This window comes from Microtus oregoni, unplaced genomic scaffold (genome assembly GCF_018167655.1).
Source record: "Microtus oregoni isolate MIOR12 unplaced genomic scaffold, Mior012 000035F_ref0000213, whole genome shotgun sequence".
Lineage (NCBI taxonomy): Eukaryota > Metazoa > Chordata > Mammalia > Rodentia > Cricetidae > Microtus > Microtus oregoni.
The window spans coordinates 653,135-676,423 of NW_024543094.1; the positions used below are offsets into that span (position 1 = coordinate 653,135).

The window sequence follows — 23,289 nt, forward strand, 5'->3', positions numbered from 1 at the left end:
GTTTTCACGGTGCATGTGTTGGCCATCTATATCCAATATAGATTAGGACAGGAGGCTAATCCCGTGTCTCTCTTACAATACCTGTGGGGGTCACAGGAACTGGCTTTTAGCCTAATGTAAGACCGCTCATCAATAAAGTACTTATGCATTATGATCTATTGATGTGGACTCCTCCTGACCTTGCTTGCACTGTTGGGACATGTTCATTGCTGTCACTGCAAGACAGACATTGCATGCTTGTTCAGGATACCTGCAAGCCTGACAGCCCATAAGGGATGGCTGGCCAGGCCACTTCCACAATAATGGCTTGACTTTCATCCCCATCCACCAACAAATGCTGCTGATACCTCATAAGTGCACAGCTTCTCCATTTTTGCCATCCCCCAGTCCTGCTGTGTTAGAAGCAATAACAGTTGGGGAAAGGGGCTTTCCAAAACTGTCCACCCAAATACAATAGTCTAGTGGTTCTCCCCCTATCCCACCTGCGTCTGGAATCCCGAACTCCAGAGTCCTAAAGCCATTCCCTGAAAACCCATTTGCTGAGACACCACATTCAAAGCCCTGTGTGAGTGATGCGCAGTAGAAAACACCATCACTTTTGACCTGGGTCCACAGGGAGTTTATCAGCCAGTGGATAACTACAGACAGGATCTGGAGCATTGTCTAAGAGCTAGAGTTCTTCAACATTCAGTGCTCAGTGTCTTCCAGGTGGTGGGACTCAGGAGGCATATGGAAAAGCAAGCATTCAGGGACACCGTTCCAGCTCTGTCACCTACCGACTCCCCCAGACTACTCCCCAGAGTTCCTCTCCGCACTTGTGTCTGATTATGAAGTAGGGACCTGGCTAATCCCCAGTTCAGTTCAGAGAGGATGAACTAGAACACCACATGAGCGTGAAGTCATGGACCAGGTCACCAGGGCTTACAACTGGGGAACAGACATCGGTGACAACTTGTAGTGCAATGCTTAGTATGTGTAGGAGAAATAACCCCACACCCATACCCTATGGCACCCCTTGAGGTTTTGTAAATTAAACCTGTTCCTCGCAGTGCGTAATAAGTCCCCATTTTCAGATTCTGTAGATACTATGGACATTTGTCACTCCTGGACATGGTGTCTTCTATCACCATAACCATATCGAACTACTTGCCTCCTACTTTCGTACCACATGATCCCTTTGCTGATGACAAAAGCCACTGGGGGTGAAGGCAGGGGCCTGCCCCTAGCACAGAGGCTGAAACCCCTAACATCACCTTCCACTTAAGCTGGGTATCTCATCATTCTGATTTCAGTCCTCATAGCCACATCACCGCTGTTTGAAGAGTTTTAACCCTTTATTGACTGACTTAACTCTCTGAAGCCTTTGAGAGGCTGAAGTACCATGACAAATGTGACTGGTTGGTGGCCTGACTAGGATGACATCCTGTTTTCCTGTCTCCAGAGTCTGATCTCTCAACCACATGCATGTCAGGATGCTTGCTTGAGGTTGTTAGTCTACAGAGTAAAGAAGCTGATCTTGACCTTAACAGTGAGTAGAATAAAGGGCAGGGACAGAGGAAAGGATAGAGAACATAAGGGGCAGACTGTGGAAGGCTAACCCCAGTGTTCAGTAGGGCATGTAGAACTGCAGTGAGGGGAGAATGCAGTATGCAGAGCTCCAGTGAGGGGAGGATGCAGTGTGCAGAGTTCCAGGGAGGGGAGGATGCAGTGTGCAGAGCTCCAGGGAGGGGAGGATGCAGTGTGCAGAGCTCCAGGGAGGGGAGGATGCAGTGTGCAGAGTTCCAGAGAGGGGAGGATGCAGTGTGTAGAGCTCCAGGGAGGGGAGGATGCAGTGTGCAGAGCTCCAGGGAGGGGAGGATGCAGTGTGCAGAGCTCCAGGGAGGGGAGGATGCAGTGTGCAGAGCTCCAGGGAGGGGAGGATGCAGTGTGCAGAGTTCCAGGGAGGGGAGGATGCAGTGTGCAGAGCTCCAGGGAGGGGAGGATGCAGTGGGCAGAGCTCCAGGGAGGGGAGGATGCAGTGTGCAGAGCTCCAGGGAGGGGAGGATGCAGTGTGTAGAGCTCCATGGAGGGGAGGATGCAGTGTGCAGAGTTCCAGGGAGGGGAGGATGCAGTGTGCAGAGCTTCAGTGAGGGGAGAATGCAGGGTGCAGAGCTCCAGTGAGGGGAGGATGCAGTGTGCAGAGCTCCAGGGAGGGGAGGATGTAGTATATAGAGCTCCAGGGAGGGGAGGATGCAGCGTGCAGAGCTCCAGGGAGGGGAGGATGTAGTATATAGAGTTCCAGGGAGGGGAGGATGCAGTGTGCAGAGCTCCAGGGAGGGGAGGATGCAGTGTGCAGAGCTTCAGTGAGAAAAGGATGCAGTGTGTAGAGGAAGGATGTAATGCCTGGGTCCACAATGGCCTTAAGTACTAAGAAATCTCTTCCACCTGTTCTTTGGGCAGACACTGCATGTTTAAACCTTTATCAATACTAGATTTTATTTTTAGATAATTGTCCCTTCCCTTGGTGAAGCCAGTGCATGTGTAACTTTTCCTTTTTTAAATGCTCCTGCGCTAATATTTACTCCATGCCACCAAATCCTGGCCTGCTTGTAGATCCTGCATGAGCCCCTGATAACATTCCTCATGACAAGGTCATAGTATGGTCTTCATCTGCTCAAGCAGACCTGGCATTCAGCTGGCTCCTCACCTTCAGGCCTATCTCTTGCAGATTATTGGGACCATTCCACTGATGCCTAACCCAGGGCCATCGAGTCAAGCAACAAGTGGCACTCAGGGCCTTCAAGTACAACCTATCACACCCCAGCTCCTAACCAATGCCCAGGGCCAGATCATTGCCACAGTCATCGGAAACCAGATCTTGCCTGTGATCAACACTCAGGGTATCACCCTGTCCCCCATCAAGCCAGGCCAGCAGGTAAGGGTCCCACACCAAGGTTTCAGTTCACTTCCCCTCTCCTCCTTTCTCTCCTTTAATCTCAATGTAAAGCAAATTTTGCATTATAAACGACTTAAACCTAATGTACCAATACTTGTAAAAATCACACAGATTTACTTCCCGCTCTTAGCGAATATAAGCAATAGCATGAGTAGCTCCCTAATATACTATCAGGAACATATTAAATTGTAACAGACACTGTGACCAAAAGTCAGTTACAATGTGTCCTTCTTAACCTAGACCCAATATACTTTCATTTTTAAATAGAGCTACAAAGGAACACAGACTACTTATGCCTTAACTGTAAATGAAAAAGAAATTATTAAATGCACAGCAATCCCAAGCTGAAACTCTGCTGCAACAGCGGTCTACAAATTAAGAAATGAAAGACAGGGAGTTCTCCTCAGTAATTTCCCCAGAACTCTGATGGTCATTTACTTTTTCATTCAAACACAGAGTTTTTTTCCTGTGTGTTTATGCTGGAAGTTGAGCATGTAGCAGTACTACAGAAGAAAGATGTGGACCTTGATCTTCATGGATATTTTGGTTGACTAGTCCCTTCAATAAGCATTTTTGATAATCTAAAGCAAGACTCAACTAAATGCTAGCTAAGAAGCAGAACTATGCTTTCTAAGCAAAGAGTTTATGATTTTATATGGGACATGGGCTTACATAAACAGCACCCTTCCCCAACAAAACAGAGAAGGCCCTGTAACAGAACAGGAAGAGTAAGAACTGACAAGGAAAAGGAATTAACAGCACTCTAGGAAGTAGGAACAATAAGTACAAAGGGAAGGAAGGTATGCTGAGGGGCCAGGGAACACAGAACAGGCTGGAGACAGTTGTGGGTAGGGTGTATAAACAAGCAGAAAGCATAAGTTTTATCTGTGTGTGCTCTTGAAGATGTCACACACCAACTTCCTGCTCAAATTTTCTCATTTGCAAAAATAAAATGGGATGGTGATACAAGTATCTACTTCAAAGAATATGTGTAAGGGTTAGAGGGCTAGAATTGTGTCTGGTATACAGCAAACTACAATCTAGTCACAGTACTGAGGTGGTGTCTCCTCTACTGCTGTTGGCAATAAAGATGCCAAACTGGGAACTCTAAGAGGTGGGTGTTGCACAAGAAGGAATTATGTACTTAGTTATTTCCCCTAAGGAAATAAGTCTGTGATGGTGGCACACACCTTTAATCCCAGCACTTGGGAGGCAGAGGCAGGTGGATCTCTGTGAGTTCGAGACCAGCCTGGTCTACAAGAGCTAGTTCCAGGACAGGCTCCAAAGCCACAGAGAAACCCTGTCTCGAAAAACCAAAAAAAAAAAAAAAAAGTCTGATAGTGGCCTGAAAGCTGAACTGAAATGATGAGATTTCCATCATAAACAAACTCTGCCCACAATAGCTACCAGCAATATTTCCAGTCTCTCCCAAGCACCCAGAAACACTTCTGGAGCTTTCCCACCACGTTTGTCTCCCCTGGACCCTCACTACTGCTGAGGGAACAGCTGTCGCGCAGCTATGCTGACCCAGAAAACACATGTCAGTTACAGCTAGCATCCCAAATAGAGAGATCTCCTTTGCAGGCAGATGTGCATGCATCTCTTTTTTTCTTTCTTTCCGAGACAGGGTTTCTCTGTAGCTTTTTGGTTCCTGTCCTGGAACTAGCTCTCCTAGACCAGGCTGGCCTCGAACTCACAGAGATCCGCCTGCCTCTGCCTCCCGAGTGCTGGGATTAAAGGCGTGTGCCACCACCGCCCGGCGTGCATGCATCTCTTATGTACATGTGTGCATACTTGAGAATTCAAGAGAAGAGCTGAAAAGGATATGGGCATAGTCACCTGCCCCCACGCCACAGCAGCCACCAAGCCTCTTATTCCCAGCACAGCCAGGGTCTATCCTAACCTGGAGAAGCTAAGGGAAACAGGCTGACCCTGTTCACAGATGCCAGGGCAGACACAGACAGAGGAATTTGTCTTGGCATTAGCTGTAATTGAAACACTTCGGAGCATGAAGTTAAAGTATGGAATTGGGCAAACCACCAATAGATACACAAGTTTAGGTCCTCGACCCCATAGCTATGATCCCAAACACTCCCCCTCAACAGTGAAAACCAGAGGCATGGCAAGAGCGGTCTTCACCTTGTCTTTAAATGGTACCCTTGGCGTTGAAGCAATGTAACAAAGACAAGCAATAAAACTAAAGGATCTCCCTCACCCAGCAAGAGGCTTCCAATTCATTCCTTTGAATGATTTATGACAAATGCTGGGTCTCACAAGAGCATGGCTCTAACAGTAAAACATGTCATAAGTTAAAGGAAATCCACATTAAGTACAAAGCTGTCAGTCGGGTTGGATGATGAGGAGTGGGTCACTTTGATTTTTTTTTTAAATAGTACTAACCATACCTGAGGCTTTCTATCAGTTTCCTAACACTAACTAAGAGGACCTGAATGAAATCGAAGAATGGAGTCTCCAGCACTCTTCATGTCTTATCCTGGTGATGAAAGATTGGGAAGAGCCTTCTGCATTGTCTGAAACACAAAACAGTACTTTAGAGTTTAGCAGAATCCAACAGTCCTAGATGAAACTCCATAGAATCTACCAGATCAGAAAAGTTTGATGAGCAGGGCAAGGACATAAAAGAACAAGATAGAAAAGAGAGCCAGATAAAGCTCTTTGTGTATGAAAACGAAAGTAGTTAGTGAGGCTCAAAAGCAGCCTTTGCTTCCCTGCCCTGGATTTTGTGGCTGCCCTGGCTCTTAAGGACTCATTTGGGTCAGAGAATGGCCTGCAGTCACAGGTGACTGACTAATTTCGTGATTCCTTCATACACTACCATCCCCCCTCCCTAAACATGTCTGTGATGTATGTTTTCTTCCTTTCACTAAATTCTAGCAAATGTTAAGAACTTTTGTCCCACAAGGGAAGTTTGAAAAGCAAATGTTTCAACCTAAAAAGTCAAACACCAACATTTTTAATATTATTATAATACCAAGAGATTCCCATACAAGTAACCTTCAAAGTCAAGGTTCTGAAGTTTTCCCCTGAACATTCAGTGCAATGAGAAAACCAATGAGAAGCAACTTAGCTCGGCTCTCTTAAGACGCTAGGTGATCACCCAAGACTATCTTTTTTTTTTCAAATTAATGCAAAAAATACTCTTGCTTATCAGTTTCATTTCTTCCTATTTGGTTGTCTTATTAACTTGCCTTCTGTGTTGATGAACACAAGACGAGCGGCAGTGCCACCTGTCAGTGTGGCTGGCCATGAAATCTCCAGCACCACATACATCAGAAAGACATTATTGACTAAAGAGACGGACTTTGCCATGTTTATCCACCTTGAAGTAGTTCAGGACAGTCACCTTAACCTTGCTTATTCTTGGAAGTGGCGCCAGACTTCCTTTCTCTGTGCCACCACAGTCTCAACTCCAGAGGAAGAAGGGCAGGCTCTTCTGGAACACCACAGTCAAAGTCAGCTCGTCTTCCAGCTACTTGTCAGCCAAGAAGAGCCGTTGCTGCGGAGGAAGAGTTCCCGCTTGGCCTATGCATTTTCTATAGTGTCTGAGGGCTAAGCCTCAGGTCTGATGGTCTTCCTGTAAGACTCCTTATGAAAATCTGCATCTCGGTGACTGTGCCAAGGCAGACGGCAGATTGGACAGTGCTTATCAGTTTTACAGTGTTCTCAGAACTGCATGCACTATGGAACACCTTTTCCCAAGTTCCCTGACGGGCAGCATCCTGTGCAATCTGGGCCACCAGCCCTTGAGTGTAGCTCCTCCCTCTGTAGCTCCTCCCTCTGTAGCTCCTCCCTCTGTAGCTCCTCCCTCTGTAGCTCCTCCCACTGTAACTTCTCCCTCTGTAGCTCCTCCCTCTGTGGCTCCCTCACCTTAGCTCTCCTTCCCCAAGCTCTGTTCGCTTTCATCAAGCTGTACTGTCACCACAAGTCTACACCTGAAAAACAGGGGCCAGCTTAACTCAGCCTCATCCACACAGGTACAGCCCCAGACGATGAAGGCTCAGTCAGTGTGTTTCACTTCATTGCTGTTGAATTCTAGTTCACTGACTAAGGCACTCTGGGGCTTTCCTGCGTCTTCCGTCATTTGTATCCGTTAAAGAGCCTGAGAAGACTTCAGCCTAGTGTTACTTTCTCTCCTGGTGCCTTCTGAATATCAGCCCCTTCTCCTTCCCTATGCCCCCACCTCACTATCCCAGCCGCACACAACCCCTCCTTCTCTGCTCTGTACTTAAAACACAGCTCCCACTCCCCTGTGTGTCCCTGCTGAGTCTGGGCTGGGTCCCACAGTTGTTTGCGATGAATTAGTCTTCGGTCTGCATTGGACTTGGCACTAAGCCATCTTATTCTAACTCCTTGTACAAGTGCCTGGTATAGTGCCCCCCCACTGCCCTCACCTCCCTTTTGCCCCTCAGACAGTCCTATTTGACATGGCCAAGCATGTGAATAATACATGTGTATGGGCCAGACATCCTCCATTGGCCTATGCAGGTCTGGAGACATTGTTTTTTCCCACATGAATTTCTCTGTATAAATTTTACTGTTGCTATACATTCTTTTCCCCAACTTAATGAACACACTTTGCATTTCCTTTCATTTTCAAGACACTTACAGACCATACTTGTTTTTTTATCCTCATGGAATTTTGTAAGGTACTTTATTCCCGACTCTATAACACTATACAGATAGCACATGAAAGATACAGTGAACCAGCCAAGGGGGAAAATCACAAAACATCTCCCAGGTGCTGTCATTTCAGTGTCTCTTTGTTGGATGTATGCAACACCCCGGACGTGCCAACCGACGCAAACAATCCCATGAAGCCAGCCTGTGGGAGCCAGCATGAGGAGTCAGCCTGAGTCCCATCCTCCCTGTTTGCCATCTCGTGTGTAAGACAGATGTGAAGCTTTCTCTGGCTAATGAAGACAGTCCCTTCCTTTCCCCGCGTGCTCACTCCCCATGCTTCCAGCCTGTCTGCACCTGGCTCCCAGCACCAAAAAGGCAAGGAAGGGATTGTGTGAGCTCAGACGCAGGTAAACTACACACCGCTCCTTTAAGAAGCTTCATGCAAGCAGCGAGCAAACTGAGCATTTTGTTATATGGAAGGACAACACCAAGAAAGCAATTTTGGAGTTCTGAAGTATCAGAATGGAGTCTATCAGAGACAGTCTGCACAGTTCCATCTGAAATGTATCCTCACATGGTACCACTTACCCAACAGTATCATGTTATTCTTAAAATACGAAGTTTTAAAGATTTTGGAACCCATAGAGAATAATATGTAAACTAGAAAAAATATTTTAAACTTATTAGGGCAGAAATGAGAGTGGGGTGTGTCCTAGTAGATAGATCTGCTCTGGGGATAAGCAGCTCTGTTGGAACACCCCATTGGTTCTCACTCTGGGGATTGGCAGCTCTGTCAGAACACCTCATTGATTCTCCTAAGCAAGGCTCCGGATCCCAACTTGCTGGCCCTGCACAGGTGGAGAAGCACTGGCTTGCAGTGGGCTCACCAGGGCTCAGGGTTGGTATTGCTCTGGCCCAATCATCCCAGGCGAGTCACTATCTTCAGGAGTCTGCTGTCTCCTCTACAAAATACCACCAATACCTAATACAGAAGCTATCGTTAGGTGCATACTTCCAGTTATTTATAGCCTCCTTTTTCCTTTCATAAATTATTTCAGTTGCTCAGGCCAGTTGTATTTTAGTGGCCAGTTCTGTTTTAGTATTTTTTGCAAATACTTCGACAATGCATATATATATGATTTTGAAATTGTCAGTATCTTAAAAAGCAACATAATTAAATCAAATATGTAATATTTTCCTAATACTGTTTTTTTAAAGCGTATTAAATTTTTATATGGAGCTACAGAGTTCTTTCGTGAAATAGCTTAGATCTCTTTTCTTTTGTTCTTTGGTAAATATAGTGCTAAGTATAATATTAGTTTATAAAACACTAAAATAATTTTTAAAATTTACACACCAAAATTAGTAAACTTGGAGTATCAAAGACACAGTGCTGTGTTCATCTAGAAGAACTGCTGTTTGCTGGGTAGAAAGTGTCTTATTTAGGCTTATGTGGCTCTGATGGAACACCATGACAAAAAGCAGCTTAGGGAGGAAAAGGTTTATTTCACCTTCCAGTTATAGTCTCTCATCCAGGGAACTCAGGGCAGGAACCAAAGCAGAGGTCATGGAGGAATGCTGCTTACAAGGCCTGCTCTCCATGGCTTGTTCAACCCGCTTTCTCATGGTACCCAACACCAACAGCAGCCCAGGAGTGGAACCACCGCGATGAACTGGGCCCACATTAATCACAAGTTAAGAAAAAGTGCCAAGCCTTATCCACAGAGCAATCTGATGGGGACATTTTCTCAGTTTGAGGTTCCTCCTTACCAGCTGATCCCAACTTTTATCACGTTGACATAAACCATCTACACAGCAGTAAATGTCATGGTACCGTCAATGTCCTTCTCTTCTGAGAAAGAATTTTTGGAGGGAGCTCATTAGTGTATATACCACACAGCTCTCTCTGAGCTCACAGGTCTTCCAGAATCACCATCCAAGTGTCCACCCTGGAAACTGAAGTCAAGAAGAAAAACACTATTACAAGCTACTCAATCGTTTACGACCCAAAACCTTTAAGAATTCTTAGGCTTTTGCTCAACTCTCAAGCAGAACTCAGGAAAGAAACTGAGATTCCGATGTCCTTTAAAAAAATGTTCTCTTTGAAAGAAAAAATATCTTAAATTCTAACAAATCTTAGATTACTCTTCAACTGCATAAACATAGAGCAAATTCTTTTAGAATATTACCTTGTTTTCCTTTTAGATTTCTTCTGCATGAAATTATCCTCAAAACCCCAGTTTGCTTTCATGGTTCCTAAGTGACCTTGCAGCCTGGTCATGCTTTTCTTTCCTACATCATGTCTCGAGAAGAAATGTCTCAACTAATTACGGTCCTGTACAGTTCTTGGATGGCACTTTACCACAGCCAGAGCTGATCAACCACTGATGGAATGGGAGGCCAGGGGGCCTCCCTCTGACTCAGTATCTCAAACCTGTAAACACTGTTGCCCTGTACCAGTCTTTGGAAGGACAACTCAATAGATTAGAGGAGAATATTGACATGAAATATCTTTCACAATTTATGAAGCAAATTAAAATAGACTTAATCTTTACGAGGCATCTCTAGAGCATAAAATTTGCTGGATTTAATTGCTGATTATGTACTCAGCAAATTGGTTAATTACCTTAGGCAGTTGCTTGATGCCTATCAATTTGGGTTCTTGTGTCAGTTATGACCATCTTTGGCTCATAATTGAGCCTTCATTTAGAATATCTAAGTAACAAGGGTATTCACTTAAACTGTGACTGCAGGGAGGTCCATTGGGGCATCTATATCCTGATGTTCAGGAGTCATACTTGCTAGTCGTGTGTTTATCATAACCACAACAGGCATTGCTGAGCAGGAATAGCCTGTGAGTGTGAATATTGCTATTAACCACTACAGAGAGAAAGGGAACAATGGGAAAGAACTTTAAGTATATTTCTAAGGTCATTCCTTACTAGAGCTGCTGGAATAGTTAGAATGACATTAGAATGTTTAAGAAATTGAGAAGCCAAGGTGCTAGTGATGGTTAAAGAGTAATGGGAATTCTTATGCATTGTTGGTGTCAATGTCAAATGCACAGCCACTTAGGAGATCAGTTTTGGAATTTCTTAAAAAGTCTGACACAAATTTACGGTATGATCAGTATTCAAAGTATAGGTCTAGTCATATTTTCATTAAACACACACAGATACAAGTAAACTCAAACTTGAACACAGGGTTTATAAAAGTTTTATTGATCATGTTCCCAAACTGGAAACACCGAAATATCTACCAATAGAAAATGAACAATGTAATGTATGTGTTGGGGGGAGGGAAGACTTGTAATGGGAGTGAACTACTGCTTAGCAACCAAGAAGAATGAGCTATTGGAGCACACAATAAAATGGATGAACCTGTACATAGGCTGCCAAGCAAACTAAGGTAGATTCAAACAGGGTATGCCGTATATGATTCCATTTCTAGAACTGCACCAAATCCATCATAGAAAACACAGATGAGTGGTTGTCAAGGCAGAGGATGGAGAGTGGAGATTGCTCACAAGAGAAAACTTTGTGGAATGATAACGTTTCCTTTCTTGATTGTAGTCATGATTCCAAATCTGTATCCTCTTGACAGACTCCTCAGATTACGTTTGAAATGGGCGTGTTTTATTATGTGAAAATTATGTACCAAAAAATGTTGACTGGAAAATGAACAGAGGAGAACAGAGAAAGACTTGAGTTGAAGACCAGTCAGAGACTGGTTTGTTCTGTGGGAGCTGCCACCAAAGTTCACAGCCTGCTCTCGTCTGGCTCCCAGGCTGCCACAGAAGAGGAAGAAGAAGAAGAAGAAGAAGAAGAAGAAGAAGAAGAAGAAGAAGAAGAAGAAGAAGAAGAAGAAGAAGAAGAAGAAGAACCTTGTCATGTGTTTTTAGTGTGAACCAAATATCACCTCCAATTAACATGGTAGCTGCTCCTAGCAATCTCAGAGTCACATCCCCTTGAGAGCCTTAAAAGGAAAAATAAGTAAACAGAGATAGATACAGCCTTCCTTAACAAACACAAAGTTCAAAAACTTTTCAAAACTCAATGAGTCCTTCCTTGCATCAGTGTGCTCACCTGCTCAAGCCCCAGGACCAGACTGCACATGCCCAGAGACCTGTTCGTCCACGTCAGGAGGATGGACCTAAAGCATTTCAGCACTGACTTCCTTGTTTATACAGAGGCAACAATAGTGTGAGAATTCAGGTAGATAGTGAATGAACATCCTTAATTCAGTGCCTGGCCCAGAGTGAGAAAGCCGCTGAGGGGCTAGAGAGATGGCTCAGGTTAAGATCATTTGCTCTATGAGGGAGGCTGGAGTTTGTAACTGAGCGCCTAAGTCAGTTCACTAACAAATGCCTGTAGCCTCTGCTCCAAAGGATCTGACACCTCCGTGGGTACTTGCACGCGCAGGTGCAAGACTCTCACACAGAAACACACACACACACGATGAGAGATTTACTTATTCCAATGAGAGATTGATTTCTTTGGCATGGGGAGTGACATGTAAACCAATATTCACTTCTGCTGGTCAGAGGGCAACTTGCAGGAGTCATTTCTGTCTTTCCATCATGTGGTCCCAAGGGGTAGACCACACAAGAGGTGGAAGCCAGTCTGAATAAGATCAATATCCTCACCATGGCAAGGTCTGTATTGTTGTAGTTTAGTTAAACTCTGGGGTGGGTGCATTTCTGGAATTCACATCCTAGCTTTATCTTTAAAATGTCTTCCTTCAGGGAAAGTTATTGAAATCCCGAGCACACACACACACACACACACAAATAATTTTAAAAAAAAAAAAGAAAAGTGTCAAGCCTGGTATGGTGGTACACACCTTTAATCCCAACACTTGGGAGGCTGAGACTGGCAGTTCCCTGAGCCCTGAGTTCAAGGCCAGTCTGGTCTGCCAAGTAAGTTCCAGGGTACCCGTGGCAACATAGAGGACCCCTTTCTAGATTCTCCACTCCCAAAAAAGTAGCAACAGAGAACTGCAGATATTATGGGGTATTCTGTCCTGACTGTACCAATTCTCGGATTCCTAGAGGACATCAGAAAGCATATTACCACATGTTATCAGCTCTGTATAAGACACATAACAACCTGGATCTGGGAAAGCAGAGCTGCCAGCCTAAACTGGAACACCCCTAAAACTATCAGTTCTGTGAAGGATGAAGGCACCACTTTAAGTTTGAGCTTTGCATTTGAATTGATTGTGTTGTTTTTTCCTACACATGCCTGAGAAGCCTCTCGGGTGTGCGGTAATTGTCTAAAACAGGTAGAAAAAGAGTCCAGCCACACACTACGACTGAGAAATGTCAAAAATTGGATGTTCTGGCAAGCCAAATAGGGAATTAATAATATATTTAGAATTTGTAATAAAGTGCCTGTCAAGCAAACAACAACATATTATATACACAAAAATAGATCCTGCCTGGGTATGGTGCCCTTCCCAAGCAGTATATACACTGTATTCGAGAAAAATAGAACAATTCCACCCCAGAAGAAACGTCTGTTCCCTAGCATTTCCCATAACGTTCCATTCATTTGTGCATTTTTTTTTACATCCTTTATGTAGCTTCACCAATCTTCCCAGTCATCAGTGGGTCAAGCAGGCACCCAAGGGAACCTTCTGCACCTGGCTCATGGCCAAGCATCCACATCTCAAAGTCCCGTGCGACAAGCTTCTTCCTCCTCCTCCTCATCCTCCTCTTCTTCAGCTTTGAGCGTGGGCCAGTTAGTGAGCAGTAAGTATCCTTCCTGGCTCCATCTAATCATGGTAACCTTCTGGCTGCTTAATGCAATATCTCCTCTCTCCCTCTCCTCTCTCTCTCCTTCTCCTTTTCCCTTTCCTTCTCCCTCTCCTTTCCCCCACCCCTTCCTCTCCCCCTTTCTCTTTCTTCCCTTCCTCATTTCTAGGGCTGCTAGGTTATTGTTGGCATAAAGTCTATATCCAAGGCCAGATGACTCCTTAGGGCTGCTGGCCCCCATACCACACCCCTGCATTAGAGCAAGCTGGGAGCAGGTTCGATTTTCAGCGAGTTTTGGTGTGCTGAGTCAAACCTGTCACTTCTAAAGCTAGAAACTGATCGGCTTGCAGGACATGAACAAACAGCTCAGAGCTGAAATAACCAACAGCAGACACTCAGCTGGAAGGTCAAGCTGCTTTCCTGTCTGTTTGAAGTCCCCTGCCACTCCGTCTGTAGGTGTCAGAGGAAATAAAGGAGAGCATGTCTATGGGCGGGTGTGTGAGGGAATAAAGAGCCACCGTCAGTGCCTCATGGAGGCCACTGCACGGGCTGGAATCAGATGGAAGTCTCCAAACAACCATTCACAAAATAAAACAAGTCTGAAGGCTGCCTCCATAGGAAGATGGTTATGAAAGTCTATATATGGTGTTGTGGAGTTGGCATATATCCCTAGGGAAGCCAGCATATTTGTTACGTAGAAACGGAAGCATATGAAGATGCATGAAACAATAAGTTTGTTAAATATTATTTTTTTACCTCTGTATACTTTTTGCTAAATCTTAAAATCATATAATAGATAGATGATAGATAAATATATATATAAAGAGAGATGATAGATGATGATGATGATAGATAGATAGATAGATAGATAGATAGATAGATAGATAGATAGAGATTTCAATTCAGCAGAAATCAAGATTCCAACAGTCCTGAGTTTAAAAGGCTAAGTCACTTCATAGGCATCTATGCCACACAATAAGAATGCTTATGTCACCGGAGATAAGGAAAAGGGCCTGTTAAAGCTAGAGTGTGTGAATCCTCACACAGAATGGGGCAAATCTGATAATACAAAGTGACACTCCCCAAAGGAAAATAAAACATGCTTGTTCAACAACATGGATAACTTAGTCTAGAAAGATGTTGTGCATAGGGAAGAAAACCAGGCACTTGGGGAGGATGCTACAACGCCCAGGTCCTTCAGCACACTCATGGACACTGGACACTCTTAGTCTTCAATGTGGCTCAACATAAGGCAGTGGGGGACACACACAGGGTTTTCTCTCTTGCCTGTCTAAACACACAACACTATTTGGCTAGAAACCCTTGCGCTAGCTGAATAAAATTTTATTGTATCTTCATATTGTCTATAAAGAAACACCTCATATGGTTATTGTAAGAAAAGATTCAAAATCTACCCAAATTCAATTTCCTGTATGTTTACAAAACATACATTTTAAATAGTAAATATATATATATGTGTGTGTGTGTGTGTGTGTGTATATATATATATATATATATATATATATTCTTTTATCACATGCATTTGAAGCAGAAGACATGATCTCCATATGCAGAGCCTGGGCAGGAAGGAGCCCACATATATATTAGAGTGTAGGGTAAGCTTTGTCCTGAAAGAAAAGGCCTCAAAGTAAAATACAGGGGGAAAAATACATAGGGTGTAAAAGTATGAACTACTCCACTAATGCAGAGTCTTACATGTGTATTATATTCAACATGGTAGGTGGCCAGAGAGAAGGTTGCGTAATGGACAGATGGGTGGGCTTCGGCTTTCTCTGGCCATTTGGCACAGATGAACAAAGAAGGATTAACCTTTTTTTTCCAGAAATTAGTTAAGGGAGTCTACTTAGCAGTCCAGATGGAATTTTAGTTACCTGACAGCCAACAGTTTGTTTGACCTCTAGGTATACAGTGAGCAATCATCAAAATAAAGACTTTGGGAGAGGGAAACTGCTCTATCACATGCATTTGAAACAAAAGACATGACATCTTAAATACAGAGCCTAGCAGGAAGAAGTCCATACCTGTAAGTGGAAGTTTCTTGTCCTGACCCCCTGTTCCCCATCCCAGTAGCGGCTTCCAAATTACCACAGACACTTAATATTATTTATAAAGTCTCAGACAAATAGCTCAGGCTTATTATTATCAACAAGCTCTTACATTTTAAGTTAACCCACATTCCTTATTTATGCTCTGTCATGTGGCAGTACATTTATTAGCATGGTACACACACACATCTCCTGTTCCCTCTACATCTGGCTAGTGACTTCTAGCCCTGCCCTTCTCCTTCTCATCATCCTTAGTTTGGTTACCCCACCTATACTTCCTGCCTGGCTACTGGCCAATCAGTGTTTTAGTAAACCAATTTGAGTGACAAATCTTTACAGTGTACGATAGGATTATTCCAGAGCATCCCCCCCCCTTTGTTTAAATAAAAAAAAATGAAGATTTTAACTTTAACATAGTAAAAATATACAATAAAAACAGTTATTAAGAATTACAGTAACAATTTCTAGTCCATTTTTATTTGGCAAAATTATAGAAAATACTCTATTATCTATCTTTTGTAGTACAAAGTTTTTTAAAGCTAATTTGCTTTCTATTATAACTAAGGAAAACATTCTAACTATCTAGTCTTCAGTTCCATCAAAGACCAGAAGGGCTAAATGTTACCTAGTGACAGGGACATCAGGCTGCCTAGATAGATATCCAAAATTTCTATGAAATGTTGGGGCATTCAGCTCTGGTCTACAGGCCTAGCATATTTGGCAGACCTTTTTGATAAGCAGGGAATTCTGAAGGACTATCCTACCTTGTCTTGGTAAAGTTCAGCAGTCGCCTTTCTTGTGCCCTGCTGGTCCAGTTTGGACAGTAACTGTCAGATATTGAGACAAGGACAGTTTCTTTGCCCACTGGTTAACTTTTGTCACAAATAAAGTAAACACCATATAGAATTTCTTTGATGTCTATAATCTTCTTTAAAGTAGAGTGGTGCTGCCAGAGCAGACATGTCTCACTATCATAAAAAAAAAACTTTAGGTTATTAAACATACTAAATGCCATATTCTGTAAGTCTTTGAAGGGTTCAAGGATGATCAAGTGTTCTAGGGCCATCTATCTATTTAAAATATACCTCTGTATAGCCTTGAAAACATATCTGACATGATGATAAGTTTGACTGTTACAGATGACTATTAATCTGTATTTCTTAATTACACATTATATTTTTAAATGAGCTGCATAAACATAATACATTAAACAAGAGTAGAAATATATATAGAATAGAACAAAATTAACTTTAAGTTTTTATCAATAAACCAAAATTCATATCAATGTAAAATATTTAAGATTAATAGTTGTTTTTCAACTGTAGATCCTCTTTGCATGAGAGAGTCGAGTGACACCAGTGGACACCAGAGTGCATAAACCCAGTGTGAACTTACAACCATGATAGGTTTGGGGTGTGCTCTCTTCTGTGTCAAAACCCAATCACAAAAGAAATGCATGATTCACATATTTATAGCCCATATCTCTTCCAGCTCAGTAATTTGCTATGATGGCTTATTTCATAGAAACATGCTTACTGGTGTGTTTTGAGACACATGATAAAGAATATAGCCTTATCAGCACTTTTTGCACTCAGCAAGAGGTGTACAGGATAAAGTGTGGAAAGATCTGCATGCAGGAACTTCTCACCCTGTGGAATCAGACCAACGATTTCTCTCTCTCTCTCTCTCTCTCTCTCTCTCTCTCACACACACACACACACACACACACACACACACACACACACAATGGGTATGCTCACAAGGCCAGAGGCTCTTTCAACCCTGTAGTTCAGGGATTTTTGTGGAAGTCTTGATCATATAGACATGGTTGATTATTAACTCAATCTCCAGCCCCTATCACCCTAGATTTTTATCATAACTTATTTCTCTAATGACCAACTTCTTCCTAAAGCTATCCAGGAGCCAACTAATAGTCACCTAGTTAAGACAAAATATATTACTATCATCCAAGAAATTCCAAGAGTTTAGAAGGTCTGTGTTGGAACCAAAAAGGCAAATCTTCAAGTGAGGATCATAGCATACCTATAATTATTTAGGATACTATAATGGTTTTAAGAATTATGTTCTAGCACAATGCACTAAGACCAAGAACATACTTCTTTATGACAATATCACACAAACTTTTATCAGAATTATAGTTAGCAAATTTCCCACATCACTGTCAAGGAGTATATTGTTCAACCTTCCATAGATTAAAAATTAGTATTAAAATATCTTACTCACTCCAGGTAAAAGAATATCAAGCTAATCCCTTGTAATAATCAAATGACCTTCATGTGTGAAAAATGCCACATCTGAGCTCTGAGTAACAAAACAAGCATTCTTGTTAAAACCTTGCAGCCCTGACACCCTTTCCTTAAACTTGTTCAGTTTCCAGGGCTCTCACAGATAGGCAGTGTTTCTATTAGCTGGGTTTTTTCATATGTATGTGTATGCATATGTGTTCACTTGTATATGGGTGCATGTGTATGTACAAGTACATGTGATGTGTGTGTATGTGTGTGTCTGTGTGTTTGTGTGTGTGTATGTGTGTGTGTGTATGAGAGAGAGAGAGAGAAAGAGAGAGAGAGAGAGAGAGACAGAGAGAGAGAGAGAGAGAGAGAGAGAGAGAAGAGAGAGAGAACCCAGATTAATGTCCAGAGTCTTCCTTGATAGACCTTCCACCTTACTCAGTAAGGCGAGATCTCTCAATCAAAGCCAGAACTCAAAGCTACAGCTAATCTCACTGGTTGACTTGCTCTGCCTATCTTTGCATTCATTCTGGGACTAGAATTGCAGGCAATATCCCTTGTCCACCTGCTAGGCTCATGGGTTCTGGGGATCCCCATGCTTAAGTTAAGCAAGAGCTTAAACTACTAAGCCATCTCCCCAGCTCTAAACTGGACTTATAGAAAATCTAGAAGAAAAATCAAATAAATGACTTTCAAAACTCCCAGCTTGGCTTGAAATTTACAGTGAATTTATTTTAAATAAGGAGATTTGAGGTTTTGACTGCTGGTGGGTGTGGTTTTTATTACTAGTCTCCATATACTGTTTAGAAACCTGGCTTGTAAACTTTACTTCTAGCAAAAGACTGCTGGTTACTGTCTCAAAACTAAAGCAGTATCATAAAGGTGGAGACAGTTAATAACATAGAGAAATCTCTGATACAGCCAGAGACATGGTCATGATGCAAGGACCTCTCCCAAGCCACATCCTCAGTCTCTGATGGAGTCTCATTTCTTGGAACTACAGGGTAAGCACCCCCACTGTGCGCTATGAGAAGAAATATGCTATGCTAAAAGCTGACACTTGTTCTGTTTCACTAAGATTTTCATTCATGCTTTTGGCAACTTCATTAAAGATGTATTTCATGCCTGTAACAATTCTATAAGCAGGGATCATAGCAGAATGATGCTGATGTGTGGAAGGTTCAACTACTTAGCAACTTGATTCTACATAAATATCAAGGCTAGCAGCAAGACAGAGCTTTAAAAAAAATTAAACCACAGCAAGACCTGGTATCCCAAGCCCCCAGTTCCACATGGGCCCAGACACCATGCCTCAGAGTCTACAAAATAAATTTCTCCTCACTCAGCTTGCACTTCATCTCCATGAAAATCCCTTTGATTTCACAGTCTTTGCATTCTGGATTTGATGTGACAACTATCACTATACTTTTGAGTCACTGCAAAACTCCAAGTCCAATGTTCCTAAAATTCCTGTGATTCCCTTACAGAGCCAGGGCTACATGATTCTCTGCGTAGCTCCATGGCCATTTTTAAAGTGGACCCTGGCCAATACTGCTAATCCTTTTGGCCTGTATTCTGTGTCCAGGGCTTATTTAATCTTGCCAGCTTCTACAAAAGGACCACCACTTTCTCCTCCATCCAGAGAAATCTCCTCCAGTTTTCTGGCTAGAGTGCTGGACCCACTCTGAGAAAGCCCTGAAGATGCTTCTTGTGATCCCAGTCAAACTGACCTCAGATCATCTTCAAGACTAACTTCACCTAGGAGCAAGAGAATTGAAGCCAAATTAATCTTGCCCGCTGTGGGTTGTTACACATCTGCGCTAGGCTGAGGGCTAAAGCAATGCCCGGGGGAAGCTTCCATTCACCACATGCATATCTTCTCCTCCTCCTCAAGTAGAAAAATAGATATCCCTTAGCCAAGGAGAACTGTTGCAGCAATACAACAGCCAGACAGTACGAGAACAACTCTGAGGCACAAGCACAGCAGCACGGCCATTTGGGCAGTTACTAACACTGAAGAAACACCAACAGTGTCCTTCCAATGTCCGAGGTCAGTCCTGCGGAACAGATAATCAAGAAAAAGATTACAGATGTCCAAAGATGGCTCCCTCTATGGATGAACAAACTTCTGTGGGACAAACCATGCAGTGTTTTTTGCTAGCTAAACTTTGTAAGAACACTAACAAAAAGAAAGCCAAGTGACTCACATCTTTTGTCAATCAGCAAATTACACACAGATGCTCAGTTCTCCTTCCAGACCTTGGTCCAGACCTCATCCTGTGTAAATTTCAAAAAACATTCTTATTCCTGGGTATAGTGGGTCACATGGATAAACACAACACTTGAAAAGCAGAGAACATTGTTGTGAGTTGCAAGTGCAGGCACATGTGTGCGCACATGCACATACATACACACGTGGACGCACACAAACACATGCTCTTCTCTTTACCACCTGTTTATATAAAGCCCCCTGAAACTTTACATAAAAACTAGAAGCCCACTCATTAGAGCCTCATGGAAGAAATTGAGTGTATAACAGGAACTTCCTTCTCTGAACTCTCATGGATATCTAAGCATCCACACCAACACTCCTCGGTATATGGGACCTCAGTATCCAAAGTGTTCTTTTTAACTCTTATTATTTTCAGTGATACAGTATGGAACAAAACCAACAAACCCTTCACAATCAAGTGACCAGGTTTAGTTCCAAGGCAAGGGAATTACCAAGGTGATATGATCTAGAGAGGAGGTAAGAAAGGAAAAAGGTAAGAGGACGCATTTACCTAAATGTGCTGACCATATCCTAAGGACAGCACTGTGGTGCTGTGCGTTCTGGCAGCGTCGGTAGTGATGGAGACTGCTCATGAAGACCAGTCCTTCCTGTGACGGTTAATTCAACTGATTTTGGGTAGAGATGTGACTAGTAAAAGCCAAAGTGTTATTTCCCATGGAGGTATCTACTTTGACAGAAAACTTTATCCCCAATCACAGGCCACTGGCCTTCCTATCCCACAGACTCAACTGCTTCGCTATTCTCAGATGCAGTGCAGAAGGGTGAGAAAAGAAAGAGGTGGGAGGCCCCCTCAGGAGCTCCTCCTCACCAGGCCTGTCTGCTTCGTCAGTCTGATGAGCAAGCGACTTTTCTGTATCATGAAGCATGCGGGATGAGAGCATGAACAGACCCAGAAAAGTGGTGATGGAAAGAGGATGCCACAGCCAGACTCAGCAAAGGTAGAAGAAGAAGGTCAGACAAGATGCATGAAGGAGCAGGGAGAGCCTCCTGTCAGAACACCTGAACCACCTGTAAAATGTGCCCCTCCCCCACAGGTGACTCAAGCCTTTCAAATTAAGAAAAGTGTCATTTTAAAAGCCATGTCTGTACAAGAAAAGTCTCTGACTTCCTTTTTTTTTAAAGTTTTGAGTTTTGAATGTCCACAGTTATATGCAAAACTGTCAGACACTTCACCACCTCTGGACGAGACTAGGTCAATCTTTTCTTCCCCCTGTACCAGCCAGTGTCCATCTCTACTCTAAATCAGTATTCCTGAGATGCTAATTTCTTGCCTCTCTCCTCTTGCAAGTAGACTTTTTGAACTTTTTCTTAATGCTAACAATTCTTCCTTCAGTCAGGCAGTGGTGGCGCGTGCCTTTAATCCCAGCACTTGAAAGGCAGAGACAGATAGATCTTGGTGAGTTCAAGGCCAGCCTGTACAGATTGAGTGCCAGGACAGGGTTCAACGCTACACAAAGAAACTCTGTCTCGAAAAACAAAAATGAAAACAAGCAAACAAAAGAAGATTATAAAATAATTCTTCCTTCCACTGTGACTTTTTTGTTTGCTTTTCACTGTAGATTTGCTATGAATCTGTCCTGTTTATGTACTGTGGCCTGTGGTAACGACAGCCACTGTAACACCTACTCTGTCTCTTTAAGCCCCAGAACCAAGCAGCAAGAATGCCCAGTCTAGACTCAGGCTCACAGCTCACAGCCAATGTGAGGGGAGCTGGAGAAGAGGGGCAAGGCGCAGTGGGTATCCATTCCAGGTGACTAGACACAACCAATGACGATGTAGGTCCTCTGCCCGGGAAGAACACCAAAATCTTGCTTCGTCTTTAAACTCCCTTTTTATATTGTTGGCAGCTAATTCCAAATATGTGTGAGACTCCTGCAGTATTCATTTGCAGCTCCTAATTCTGGGATTGCTTTAATGAGTAAATAAGACAAGAGGCACAGGCAGATGTGTGCACATGTGGTCTCCCAGAATTCTTTGTGAACCCTGAGAACCATTCCACACCACTATGCTGGTGGGCTTTAAAATTCAGAGGCCAGTCTCCACCACAAAACACTCAAATGTCTTTCATTAACTGAATGTCAGATTTCTAGAAAGAAATTGGGGGCAGTGTAGGAAAAGATGGATTTTAAGTCATCTCATCCAAAGCAACTTTATAATCAACCCACGGAGTCCTGCACTACACACAATCTCCATGATGCTCACCACTTAGACGAGTTTCTTCTCCAGCCTGTGTCCCTTACATTCTCTGAGAAGATGACCCCTCCTGTCCCTCTTCCCGTCTCTGCATACCTAGAATTGAATCACACTGCCCGTTTTTTGTTTTGTTTTGTATTTTCTTTTCCATTTTTATTGAAATAAATCTTTCCATAGAGTATATTCTGATTATAGTTTTCCCTCCCCCAATCCCTCCAAGAGTCCCTCCTCCTTCCCTCCCACACACACCCATGCCCTTTCTCTCTCTTATTAGAAAACAAACAGGCATCTGCAAAATAATGATAAAATTAGAACAAACTAACCAGAATAAGACAAAACAAACAAACAGAAGGAAAAGAGCCAAACAAAAATCACAAGAAATATAGACACAGAGACACACATTCACTCACAGAGAAATTCCATAGAAACACAAAAATCGGAAATCATAATATATATATGCAAAAGACCTGTATAGGAAAAAAAAACAGCAAAAAGCCTCCAAACATTCCACTGAGTTTGTTTCACGTTGGTCATCGACTGCTGGGCATGGTCCCTGCTCTCAAGTGTGGTTTCTATCCCCAGTGACTGTCCTCCCACCAGTTCCTGATGACTATCTGTCATTTTTCTCTAAGTTTTCATGCATTAGTACTGGACCTCAGTCCAAAAAAACTGTGAGTACATGCCTCCCACTCCACTCAGAAACCAGGAGTCGCCTAAAATTACTTACGAGCTGTCGGCATTGGCCAAACCACTCTCTAATCTCTCCCCAGGAAGTGAGGACCTAGTGCTATGAAAATTCTAAGGACTCCTTAAACAGTCTTCCTGAGCTGCCCTGTTTGCCTTGGACTGGAGTTCAAAACTCCTCTTGCTTCCGCACCACACGCACGGGCTACGATGTCTGGCCAGAGGTTCGTTTTTAATGTGAAGACAAATGTGTATCTGTGTCCCTCCTCAGATTAGCAGTACATTTTCCACAGCCTGGAAGGATCACCCCCTACACGGCCCTGTACCCAGAGGAGCTGTCCATGGTACTCCAGGCCCTTCCCCCACGGACACGTCTTCCTTATTTAAAAGCATTTTTAAAACTGTCACTGAGGACGCAAACGTTTCTTTCACTAACAGCCAGGGAGTATATTGCGCTGAACCCAGAAGAC

The 23,289-nt window shown here is 43.1% G+C and overlaps 1 protein-coding gene across 2 annotated transcripts in view; it reads left to right on the forward strand.

Annotated features, from left to right (window-relative positions):
• Positions 1-23,289, forward strand: part of Pou6f2 (POU class 6 homeobox 2) — a 374,686-nt gene that overhangs the window by 345,849 nt on the left and 5,548 nt on the right. For both annotated transcript variants that reach the window (XM_041630792.1, XM_041630791.1), the window contains 2 exons: positions 2,708-2,914; positions 13,160-13,328. In XM_041630792.1, coding sequence (XP_041486726.1) covers positions 2,708-2,914; positions 13,160-13,328 — 376 coding nt within the window. The remainder of the gene's footprint in view (positions 1-2,707; positions 2,915-13,159; positions 13,329-23,289) is intronic.